Source organism: Amblyraja radiata, chromosome 25 (genome assembly GCF_010909765.2).
Source record: "Amblyraja radiata isolate CabotCenter1 chromosome 25, sAmbRad1.1.pri, whole genome shotgun sequence".
NCBI classification, from domain to species: Eukaryota; Metazoa; Chordata; class Chondrichthyes; order Rajiformes; family Rajidae; genus Amblyraja; species Amblyraja radiata.
This window is the reverse complement of record NC_045980.1, coordinates 23,957,675-23,971,024: the sequence shown is the minus strand read 5'-3', so window position 1 is coordinate 23,971,024 and position 13,350 is coordinate 23,957,675. Positions and strand designations below refer to the sequence as shown.

At 43.1% G+C, this 13,350-nt stretch overlaps 1 protein-coding gene across 5 annotated transcripts in view; it reads right to left on the bottom strand.

The window, feature by feature from the left end:
- sfi1 (SFI1 centrin binding protein) overlaps positions 1 to 13,350 on the bottom strand; it is a 94,078-nt gene that overhangs the window by 30,464 nt on the left and 50,264 nt on the right. For all 5 annotated transcript variants that reach the window (XM_033043484.1, XM_033043482.1, XM_033043486.1 and 2 more), the window contains 3 exons: positions 11,464 to 11,624; positions 10,130 to 10,204; positions 9,340 to 9,414 (listed from right to left, as the gene is read on the bottom strand). In XM_033043484.1, coding sequence (XP_032899375.1) covers positions 9,340 to 9,414; positions 10,130 to 10,204; positions 11,464 to 11,624 — 311 coding nt within the window. The remainder of the gene's footprint in view (positions 1 to 9,339; positions 9,415 to 10,129; positions 10,205 to 11,463; positions 11,625 to 13,350) is intronic.

Here is a 13,350-nt window from a genome sequence, read left to right as displayed (position 1 = left end):
ATATAATCGGAATATAACAATAAAGACATCACAGAGACACAAATTAAAAACAGGATTCAATCCAAAAACAGAAAATCAAAAACACAGTGTGAAGAGGGAGCAGCGGCAGCCAAAGCGCGCCAGCGTCCACTCTCTCTTCACGGCAGCCATCTTGGACACAGACCTACAAGACTACAAATAGACAAAAAAATCATCCCCCCACAGTGGATAGCACTGTGGGGGAAGGCACAATGTCCAGTCCCCACCCCATGTTCACCCCAAAGTCAGGCCTATTGAGGCCACCGCAATTGCCTCTACGGAGGCCCGATGTCCCTGGCCGTTCTCACCGGGTGGTCTTGCCCCGGCGTCGGGAGAGTCCTTTCGGCGGCTGGGCCACCTGGAACGGCCGCTTCCTGGTTGGAGCCCGCGGCTGCCGAAGCCCACAAGGCCGCGCCGGTTTGGAGCTCCCAGGCTCCAGATGACAAAGTCGGCGCCGCCTCTCCGCTCCGCAGACCCGCAGCCCGGAGTTGTTGCTCTCGGCGGTCCAGCTCGCCAGAGCTCCAGCGCGGCGACCCAGGCAAGGCATCGCCCGCTCCGCTCCGCGATAGCGCTCCAATGCTGTGCCGCCGCCGAGGCCGAGGTGCTGGGTGGTTCCCGCCAAGAAACGGCGCTCCAAGCCCGCAGGTAGGCCACGAGGACGGATCGACGGGCAGCCCGGAGAAGAAGCTGCCTCACCGACCAGGTAGGGACCTAGAAATTAAGTTTACACCTACCCCCCACATTAAAAGACCATATCCCCTACAAACAAAAAACAGGACTCACTAAAAACTATAAAAAAACCGGATTTAAAACGGACGGCTGCTGGCTAGCAGCCGTTCACCAAGATGGCTCCTCCTCCTCGTAAATGGGGTAGGTTGCAGAGCAAAGGGCCTGTCCCACTTTCACAACTTAATTCATGACCTTTTTTACTCATGGACATTTTTCATCACGCTAGAAAAACGCCACGAGTACCTACGACTAGCATCACGGCATGCTACGATCTACCAACGACCTCCTAAGACCTTGTGACAACCATGGTGCGAGTATGAGTCAAGGGCAAACTCGGCAGAGGTCGTGAATTAGGTCGTGAACGTGGGACAGGCCCTTTAGGACTGATTATATGGGAGTTGAGGTTAAAAGATGTGCAAAATTGTTGAGAACATAAACTGTTGTAATGCATGATAATTTGTTACAATTTGTAGCAGTTGCTATCATAGGATCACATAGTATATTATTCTTTTAAAGTTTCCTGTAAAATTACTATTAACAGCATGAGCTTAATTAAAATGTATTAGTTTTAATAAACTTTTAAAGAGAGTTTTGGATTGGGTAGTTTAATTTTTTACCCCACCCAAGCGTGTTTGATCCAAACACAGTAAACACATGTCAAGGAGAACTATCAGAAACTTGAAGTTCTTTTCTTTCTCTTGAAGAGGGGCACAATATATTTAATCTTTGATGCTGTGATGTTGGGGATTACGATGACGCTGGGTCTACAGCCGCAGTAGGGTGAACTTACGTGACGTGATTTATTTATAGTGAAGGGCAATATTGACATGAAGGTTTGGATCCGCGTGGGGGTGCAATCCCTCATCATCGGTGTGCATGTGAGGAAACGCTGGCGATCTTGGGCTTGTCCCAGCAGAGGGGTCTTGAAATCGAAGGAGGAATGCTGTGTTGGGCTAGTCGAGGTGGCTAAGCCCTGGCCTTGAAGGAAGAGCTGCAGCAATCTCAGTCTTGACTTTAAAGGAGCCGCTGATTGTCTCGGGCTTGTCTTGAAGGCTCACTCTTGACCTTGAAAAGAATGCGCAGGCGGTCTCAGGCTTGTCCTGACGGCTCAGTATTCCTCCAAGCCTGCAAAAGGAGAACACAGCTAGTAGGGAGGTGCCCCACTTTCTCTCTCTTCCTCTCTTCTTTCTTCCTTTCTCACCTTCTTCCTTTCTCTCTCCCTCTCTCTTTTCCCTGGCTGGAGGGTGCTGAGGTGCAGATGGGCCAATCCAATAACAGCTAATTGGCCACAGCTATTGTTCATTTGGCTGTGGCCTCAACTCAAACCAGAGCTCCGTCCAGGGTCGTTTTTGGCAGCCAAGTGCTGTTCGTGGCACTGATTGTTGTCTTCTCTTGACCTATCTGCCGGTGACAGGGATCAGAGCGGCACACCAGGAAGGAGGCGCTGTCACAATGCAGAGAAATAACAAGATGCTGTTGAGAGGATGAGATTAGAAAAAAGTAAAGGATTCACATAGGCTGTGAGGAATAAAAATGTCAGTGGACGTGGCAACCACTTTGTCCACTGATAGATTCCCCAGCCATGGGCCAACTGGCAAAAGTGTTTGTGGACATTTTTAACCTCTCCCTATTCCACTCTGAGATTCCAACCAGCTTTAAGATGACCAGTATCATGCCGATGCCAGAAAAACAAAGTAGCTTGTCTTAATGACTACCATTCAGTGGCTCTGACATTGCTGCGGTGAAGTGCTTCAAGTGGCAGGTGCACATTAACTCTCCTCCAGCCAGCCTTGACTGCAATTCGCCTACTGTTGCAACTGGTCCACATCAGATGCCATCTCACTGGCCCTTCACTCATCCCTGGTACATTTGGATATCAAGGACACGTACATCAGATTCCTGTTTATTGACAATAATAGCTTTGCCTACAACACCATAATCATAACCAAATGCATATTTCTAAAACGCACAACATAGGACTCAGTATCGCTTTTGAAAATGAACCATTGACATTGACCCATAGACCCTAATAAATAAGCCAGGCAACAAATATCCTCTACATTAATTCTCAAAGCAATGATCTGCAAGGATGCTTTCCCCGCCCCCTACTATACTCCCTGTACACTCATTACTGCGAGGCCAAATTCTGCTGTAACTCCATTTACACATTTGCAGATAACACCTTCATAGTGGGTCAGATCTTGAACAATAACTAGAAGTGCAGGAAGGAGATACCGATCTTATGATGCCAAGACTGCAACCTCTCGCTAAATGTCAGCAAGACAAAGGAGCTAGTCACTGACTTCAAGAAGCAGTGTGGTGCACCACCCAAGTCTGCACCAATGTGTGCTGAAATGCAGATAGCTGAGAGCTTTAAGTTCCTGGATATAAACACATCAAGAATTTATCCTGGTTTAACCACATTTGCGCTATGGCCAAGAAAGCACACAAAATTATACATCCTCAGAAGCTAAGTAGTTTGGCATGTCTTCAACAAGCTTTATCCATTTCTATTGATGCATCATTAAAAGCATCCTACCAGAATGCATCACAACTGTTTGAGTGTAGTTTGATACTGTACTGTACACTGACAATGACAATTAAAATTGAATCTGAATCTGAATCTGAATCTTTAGAGATACAACGTGGAAACAGGCCCTTCAGCCCACCGAGTCCATGCCAACCAACGATCACTGGATGCTTTCAAGAGAGAGCTAGATAGGGCTCTGAAAAATAGCGGAGTCAGGGGATATGGGGAGAAGGCAGGAACGGGGTACTGATTGGGATCACATTGAATGGCGGTGCTGGCACGAAGGGCCAAATGGCCTACTCCTGCACCTACTGTCTATTGTCACCCATATACTAGTTCTATCATACACACTAGGGATAATTTACAGAGGCCAATTAAACTACAAACCTGCACGTCTTTGGAATATGAGGAAACCCACAGTCACTGGGAGAACGTGCAAATTCCATACATACTGTACCCATAGTCAGAATTGAATCCGGGTCTCTGAAGCTGTAAGGCAGCAACTCTACTGCTGTGCCACTGTGCCGCCCAAGATCGCAGAAAGTTGTGGATGCAGCCTAATCCATCGTTTGAATCAGTCTCAGACTGGCCTCAGAGCAGCGTCACCCGCTTCTGAAGAAGGGTCTCGACCCGAAACGTCGCCTATTCCTTCGCTCCATAGATTCTGCCTCACCCGCTGAGTTTCTCCAGCTTTTTTGTTTACCTTCAATACCGACAGTGAAGACCAGAAGGTGCACGGCCATGCCGGCGGCTTTGCGCAGGATGTGGTATAGCCAGAGCTCGGCGCTCCTCGCCGCTCGGCCATTGCGGCCGCCAGCACAGGCCTCCTTGCGGCACCGCGCCAGGGTGCCGCGTCCTCGGGAGGTACCGGAGAAGACGGAAATCTGCGGGCCGGATAATTTCTGAAAAAAGAATATGCCTGCGGGCCGGATGATTTCGGGTTAGAGGCCGCATTCGGCCCGGGGGCCGTGCGTTGCCGACCCCTGCTGTAGCACAATATTCAGCACTCTGGTTATTTTTCTCTTTACGTGACCTGTTGTTCTTGTGTATGGCTTTTTAGTACTCATGTTTAGTACGATTTGACTGGTTAGCACGCAAACAATGTTTTTCACTGTATCTCTGTATACATGATAATAATAAATCAATATCAATCAGACAAAAAACTTCTGCTGCTTGACCCGCTGAGTATTTCCAGCAACTCAAATGTGTGTCAATTCGTCATTTCTGATACTTCTCCAGCATTTTATCGGGATGCATCACACCATGGTTTGGGAACAGCTCCATCCAACACCATAAGAAATTGCAGAGAATTGTGGAGGTAGCCCAGACCATCACACAAACTAACCTCCTTTCCATCGACTTCATCTATACATCACGCTGCCTCATGAGAAAAACATTTTTTACACAGAGAGTGGTGAATCTATGGAATTCTCTGCCACAGAATGTAGTTGAGGCCAGTTCATTGGCTATATTTAAGAGGGAGTTAGATGTGGCCCTTGTGGCTAAAGGGATCAGGGGGTATGGAGAGAAAGCAGGTACAGGATACTGCGTTGGATGATCAGCCATGATCATATTGAATGGCGGTGCAGGCTCGAAGGGCCGAATGGCCTACTCCTGCACCTATTTTCTATGTTTCTCAGCAAGGCCACCAGCATAATCAAGGGCGAGTGTCACCCCAGACACTCTCTCATCTCCCCTCTCTCATCAGGCCAGAGGTACAGAAGTATGAAAATGCATACTTGCATACTCCGAAAATGCATACTCCGAAAAATGCATACTTGCACATTCAGATACAATTTCTTTCCAGCTGTTATCAAGGCAACTGAAGCATCCTAACATCAACTAGAGAGCAATCCTGACCCACCATCTATTTCAAAGGAAACCTTCGGACCATCTTTAATCACTTTAACTGGGTTTTATCTTGCACTAAATATTACTCTCTTTATTCTGTATCTACATACGGTAGACGCCTTGATTGTTATCATATATATTCTTTCCATTGATAGCATGCAACATAAAAGCTTTTCACTGTACATCGGTACACATGACAATATACTAAATCAACATTTTATCTGTAATATTTATTTAAATGTTTACAATGTTTTTTTGGTTCTTACTAGATTATTGTTATTATCTATATTCCCTTTGCTTATGAATGTCTTGGTCCCCTTTTGTTTAGTTCTTTTTTTTCCAATCCTCGGGCTTACTGCTAATTTTGGCAACTACATGCCTTTTCTTTTGATCTAATGGTATCTTTAACTTGTTAGTTACAGCTGTACCACTTTTCTGCTGGAATGTTGTGCCTTAAAGGGATATATAATTTGCTACATTTTAATTTCTTAAATGTCAGGCATAGTTTCAATACGTTTTACTGACCTACCATTACGTTCAACTGACTTTATATCATCGTTTATAATCCGGGAACAAATCATTTTCCATTTTGTATCAAGATTAATTATCCTGAAATAATGACTATTTTTACAGTAAATGTCACCCATTACTTTTTCCATTGCTGTCATTAATTCATCTGTCTTGTTATGAACATTGCAAGCATTCAGAGGAAAATCCTTCAGTTTTGCCTTGCAACTATTTTTCCATGCAACGACTTTAACTGTAAATATACGAGCACTTGTATGCTCTGGCTCTTCCTGATGATTGGCTGCCATTACCCTTTCTGTCAGCCACAAAGTGCATTGAGTTTTCTCTAACTTACTAAATTTCTATTCACTTGAACCCAGTCCTCAGTACTCAGTTTCAGCTGTATCTGCAACCATAGTTATTCAGTTTTGTTTTAGTTTTAGAGATACAGCGTGGAAACAGGCCCTTTGGCCCACAGAGACCACGGCAACTGTGATCACCCGCACACTTGTTCTATCCTACACATTAGGGACAATTTACAGGAGCCAATTAACCTCCGAAAAATGCATGTCTTTCGAATGTGGGAGGAAACCGGAGCACCCGGAGGAAACCCACGCCGTCACAGGGAGAATTTACAAACTCTGCACAGACAGCACCCGTGGTCAGGATCGAACCCCGGTCTCTGGTGCTGCAAGCAGCATCTCTACGGCTGCGCTTTAGCTCAATAGTTCTAGATCAATACAAGTGACGTCCATCGCAATAGAACATTTTCCTTTTTGTACGGTACTGGTGTCAGTGCTCCATAAAGTGACATCCATTTCTCCCACCCAATTTTTCAGCCACACATTCAACTCAAGTCCTGTGGCCTTTCTTGTCTTCTGCACTCTCAGAATGTTCTTGACATCATGTGGAATTACATGAATTGGAATTGTTTTCTGTGATGGGGTTCATGGGAGGAAGATGAGATGGATCATCCACTTCGCACCTGACTTATTGTGGGTGTAAATGCTTCAGGCGTGACTTTAGCACTTACAAACTGGATCTTCGCACTTACAAACTGGGTATAAGAATGGCAATATTCTTGAAGCTTCCTGCTCCAGGTGGTTTAATTATCTACCACTGCTCTTGATTAAACGTGTTAGGAAGTAGAGTTTTGATGCGATCTGGCAGTTTCCTTTATTATGTTTATTATTTACAATTTATTTGAATACTTGAAGCAACAGCAACAAGATAGATGAATTGATGGCACTACTAGAGATAAACTGGACTGATTCAGTAGCCATCGGAGAGACAGGGTGACTAAGGCTGGCATACAAAAGGATATGGAGAATGGGAATGAAACTGGAGCAGCTCTGCCAATAAGAACGATATTAGAACTTTTGGGAAAAATTGTCTTCAAACAAAAATTGGCCGGGTCCACAACAACTACATTGACACACTCGCTGTAGGGCGAACTCATGCGATAAGGTTTGTTTATAGGGAATGACGTCAGTGGCAAGAAGGTCCAGGACCACTTGAGGGTGCAGTCCCTCGTCGTTTGTAGGCAAGCAAGGAGGAGCTGGCAATCTCAATCTTGTCCCTGTAGTGCACTCTTGCCTTGAGAAAAGGTGCTGGCAGTTTCATGCTTGTCCTGGTGGCAATGTCTTGGCATTGAAGAGGAGACGCTGGAGGTCTCAGGCTTGTCCTTGAAGCTCAGCCTTGGCCTCAAAGCAGGTGCTTGCAGTCTTGGGCTTACCACAGCACCTCAATCTTGGCTGTCGAAGGCTCGTCCGTCTTCCTCCAAGCCCGTAAAAGGGAAACAAAGCTAATAGGAAGGCACCCCACTCTCTCCCTTCCTCTTTCTTCCTTTGTCTCCAGCTTCCTCTTTCTTGCTTGGTTCCTCTCTCCTGCTTCCTCTCTCCCTCCTGCTGTCTGAAACTGCCTTGACTTTTAGGGAAGGGGGTGAAGAAGAGCAGATGAGCCAATCCAATAACAGCTAATTGGAAACAGCTGTGCTCCTTTGGCTGTGGCCGCAACTCAGTCCAGACCGCTATCCAGGGAGCCCGGTGTTTTCCAGCAGCCATGCACTGTCCAATGTGCTGGTTTGCGGCTCCTCATAGCCCATCTGCCATTTATGGGGATTAGAGCAGCACACAATGGATGAGGGGCCATCACACACAGAAATCAAACTAGCAAAGATGCACTGGAGGACAAGTTCAGGGGATGTATTTGAGTCCAATTCGTAGAAAAATACTGAGTGGACCAAACTTTGGAGGAAGCTATTTTCCAACTCATCATGTGGGATTAATTACTGATCTCATAATGAAACATCGTTCACGTAAAAGGAAAGAATCTCACACTAATTAGTGACAGCAAGATTCCAAAACTAGGTCTTTAACTTAAATAAAGATAAACATAAATTGGGAAACGGAATTCAAAGGTCTAGAGGTATTTTATTGTCATGTGTACTAATTAAAAACCATGACAGTAGATAAACTGTGGCAGACATTTAAATAAATAACTCTCAGAGGAGTAAATACCGCAAGAATCACGACACTGCACACAATGTTAAGTATGAGAACTGGATGAATGTTAGCGGGGAGAAAAAAGTGTTGTAAGCTACTAAGGGAAATATGAGGTGCTGTTCCTCCAGTTTGCGTATGGCCTCACTCTGGCAATTGAGGTGGCCCAGGACAGAACGTTCAATAGGGGAATGGGAAGGGGAGCTAAAATGTTCAGCAACCAGAAAATCCAGCAGGTCTTGGTGGACCAAATGCAAGTGTTTGGCGAGAAGGTCGCATAGTTTTCGCTTGGTCTCATAAGAATATGTCTTTGTAAAGAAGGTCACATGGGCACCAAATGCAGTAGATGAGGTTAGACAAATTTGAATCTATGTGGAGACCAGTCATTGTGTACACGTATTTGGACCATTGGCCTTTTTTATTTTTATTAACGACTTAAGAGATTGCAATATGAGAGTCAGCTGATGATTGGAACTGTAGGACAAATTTTAAGAGTATAGATAAGGAGGTATGTTGGGTGATTGACTCAGCACTAGCAAATGATCTCTAACTCTGATAGGCTGAACAACTGTGTGTGAGAGGAGTATAAATGCACAAAATCGCCACCCCGCCAATCACTAAAGCATTAAAGGATAAACAAAAATATATACACAAACATTTGATGCACTGATAGAAAAACAGTGAAGCAAACCAGTAATATACCTAGTTCTGGCTGCCAAAGTAATACATCTAAAAAGAACTATCGGCATCCAATATTAAAGTACATCTAACCACATCTCAGTCCTAAGTAACACAATGTGGATTTTATCCTTAAACAACAGTAGCTAGAACAGGCGGTCATCTCACTCACTGAATGCCAACTAGCATCAGTTTCTGGTTTGGGCAGACATCACCTCATTGACAATAGGTGCATACTGCACAAACCACGACTAAATTGATCTCCACAATTAGTTAGGATTTTTTACACTAGTTCACCCACATCAAATCCACCTGCCTAACAGGGCACTGTCCAAATTCTTCACTCACTACACACTAAATTTGCAGATCATGAAGCCTTGTTGAAAGCCTGATACAAGCTTGCGTAATTTCCCATTAACATTCTGATAGCAACTAATATTTCAAGCGTCGTAGATAAGAATGACCTTCAGAAGCCTAATTAAGATTTAGCTGGGAACTGAAAATTTGATTTACGTGGTCTTTTACCTTTCCCTGAAGTAAGAGAGACCAGTGCCATAAAGCTGTTGCTGTCTGCTTGTCCTCTTGACGTTTTTCCAACAGCTGCATAAGTCACAAAATAAAGAAGGTTACATTCTGAATTAAATCCAAAGGCACTGAGAAATAACTACAAAGCACAAATGTAGATACAACGCATTCCCTACTTTACTATTTTATAACATAATTATGTTCTGGGATTCAAGATGAAGAAATCAAAATCCTTATCCAAGGTTAAATATTTCTGCTCCTTTTACAAAGGCAGTTAATGCCCTAGGACTGAAACTGAATGGTCATCCTTTCCGTGCATGCTTTGACAAATGCTGGCAATCTATACAGTCAAGGGATTAAAAAAAACATTGTAGCCATATCCATTTTTAATTTTTAATTTTCTGATATTCCTACTTGGCAGACCTAACCTAAGATTTGAAAATCAGAAACAGGTATGGTGGTGGGGCCTATTTAATTAATATATCAGCCTAATTAATTCTTCAAACTCAGTTTCAGCAGAAACACTAAGGTATATTTTCTTTAAAAAATAGCAACCAATCTTCCACACGGATAACATGTATCGGAATCAACCATACCCGTGGAGGACCTGTGGTAAGGTAGTCTCACTGACAGTAATTAAATGTAGACAAAACAGGGACAGAGAAGGACAAAGAAACAAAACATCAACTCACTGGAACTTATAGAGAAAAGTGCTCAGAGAGCACACTGCTCAAATTAAACATGAACAAGCATAAGGGATGAATGAAATTCTACCATAATTACTACTTACTTTAGCCTTCCAGTCTGTGAAGTGGAATCGACAAAGTCGATACGATTGAAACCACTGTTCCTGTCGGTGTAACAACTGGAACACAATCAAATGCAAAGGGTCTCACTTTATATTTTAAAAAAATCAGAGTGCAGTCATGCACAATGAAAGCTGCTCATCTAAGAAAGTAAATCAAAACCATCTCCTTCCTTTCTTTTTTCCGAATTGAAGTATAATTCCACGGATGGCACACGGAGGTAGTTCATACACGTTGCACATGTGGTCCTTCATTGTTAAACTCACAAAGTGTCAGCGAGCTGACTATGGCGTGTCTCCAAGTCATTACCACACCAATTTTCACAGGAATCCATACAGATGCAGTTCCAAACAAGTCAACAACATATCAGCATACACAGAGTGTTTCCAACTATCTCAGAAACATTTATCCCTCATCCATTGGCAGCTTTAATAGATTAAATTGTTATCATGTGCATTTCAAGCACAATTAATTATCTAGGAAAATACTTTCTTCTTTCTGCATTGCGACAGGATGATGATCAAAATAAGCAATTATAAAACTGTGAAAAGGTCAGGGTTAATTTAAAATGCTGCAAATGCAGGGTCTATGTTGTGTGTAGATGATCTGAATAAATCCACAGACTTTAGGAGCTCCAAAGCTGGTACTAGAAGCTTCTATACAACGTACCAGTTCAGAGAACATGAAATAGCACAGTCCTTACAGAGGCAGCAGCTTTAAATGCATAGTTCTTTAACATACTATCCAATAAAAACATTATTTTCAAAAAAAGAATTATTTTTTTTGCATTATACATCACAATATTAGATTTATCAGGGGACTTCTCATTGTTTCAGGTTTCTCTATCATTGCTCATGTATCCTAAATTATACTCCTTTCACTTGCAAAATCAACTGGTCCAGTTCTTTCAAGTTTTAGCAGAATTTCTGAGGCTCTGTTGCCAGATTCCCTGTAATGTCATCATGTTTGACAATATTCAGGTGCACAGCCAGGACCATGATTTGTCTATCTTCTCCTTTGGTACTCATTGCCTTTGTCTGTGCTTTGGCTGAAGTTCATGTTCATATGGTCCATAGTATTCAACATCTTCATCATTGAGGAGATGAAAGTTCAGTCGACAAATTAAAAATATATGTTGAAATTAATCCATAAAATAACCCCAATCGTAAATGTCTAAACTGACTAACCCTGATGCCGAAAATTTTAAAGCCGAAATTCTGATTTTATGTCATATAGTTTCAAGGTCCTTTTTATAATGTAATTTCTCTCTAATCAGAAGCGAATCTGTTGTACAAATCAGAATTTTGTTTGTACTCACCATCACTCTTAAACAATGGTCACGATATTGTTTCCATGACAGCAAACATTTTTTTGCGATTTGTCGTGTATAGTGTTGAGAAGCAGCCTCCAATTTGCCTCGCTGAGTCATTGCTCCTTGACTGAGCCGTTTCCAGTGAGAAAACACATGCTGTAAATGAACTGGGAGAGACAAAAATAAAACTGTCATCTCGGCTTGATTGGGTAAACCTATAGATTATGAAGATGCTCAGTGTTGGGGGAAATTGTGGAGATGATGTGGTAAATATCTCAATTCATTTTGCTCAAGTTTCATTAAACTGGTTGTGAAAACTTTTACCCATCTCTCCAAAGTCACAATCACAATAATACTTTATTAGCCAAGTATGTTTTGCAACATTATCTGAATGGTGGCCGATTAGGAAAAGGGGAGATGCAACGAGACCTGGGTGTCATGGTACACCAGTCATTGAAAGTAGGCATGCAGGTGCAGCAGGCAGTGGAGAAAGCGAATGGTATGTTAGCATTCATAGCAAAATGATTTGAGTATAAGAGCAGGGAGGTTCTACTGCAGTTGTACAGGGTCTTGGTAAGACCACACCTGGAGTATTGCGTACAGTTTTGGTCTCCTAATCTGAGGAAAGACATTCTTGCCATAGAGGGAGTACAGAGAAGGTTCACCAGACTGATTCCTGAGATGGCAGGACTTTCGTATGAAGAAAGACTGGATAGACTCGGCTTGTACTCGCTAGAATTTAGAAACGTACAAAATTCTTAAGGGGTTGGACAGGCTAGATGCAGGAAGTTATTCCCAATGTTGGGGAAGTCCAGAACAAGGGGTCACAGTTTAAGGATAAGGGGGAAGTCTTTTAGGACCGAGATGAGAAAATTATTTTTTACACAGAGAGTGGTGAATCTGTGGAATTCTCTGCCACAGAAGGTAGTTGAGGCCAGTTCATTGGCTATATTTAAGAGGGAGTTAGATGTGGCCCTTGTGGCTAAAGGGATCAGGTGGTATGGAGAGAAGGCAGGTACAGGATACTGAGTTGGATGATCAACCATGATCATATTGAATGGCGGTGCAGGCTCGAAGGGCCGAATGGCCTACTCCTGCACCTATTTTCTATGTTTCTATGTTTCTATGGAGGAACATCACATCATCTGTGGAGAGAATGGACAGACAACATTTTGGGACCTGATCCAAAAATTAATTGGTCCATTCCCTGCACGATGCTGCCTTCTTCCCCCATATAACCTCCCCATTCTCCCGCCCCACTTCTACTCTGTAGGGAAGGGATTGAAAGGCAATGAAAGGAATAAATCTTTCAAACACAGAATAACTGGAGCTGGAATTCACTGCCTGAGTAGGTGGTGAAGGTAAAGACTCTCACAACGTTTAAGAATTTGGACAAGCACTTGAATTAGAAGCCCACAACCGAGTGCTGATAACTGGGTTAAGTATGGATGGGGTACCTGATGGTCAGCACGGACAAGGTGGGCCAAATGGCCTATTTCTGCATTGTATTGTTACAGTCTTCTGCATCTTCAGACAAGCAATGATAAAGTAGATATCAGCTAATATTGAACAAAAATGCTCTGATGGATCCCTTTTCCAAGTCTCAATGGAGACAAGTGAAACGGGTGTAAAATTGAGTAAATAGTCACACTGCCATGCCAATATTGGCAGAAACAAGTTGCACTGAACATTTTATGATACATTTTATACACACATGAATTGTACTTTAGACTTAGACTTAGATCCTTTATTTGTCATTCAGACCTTTCGGTTTGAACGAAATGTCGTTGCCTGCAGCCATACATGTAATAATAAACATCAAAACCTACAATAAACACAAATTAACATCCACCACAGTGAATTCACCAGATACCTCCTCACTGTGATGGAGGC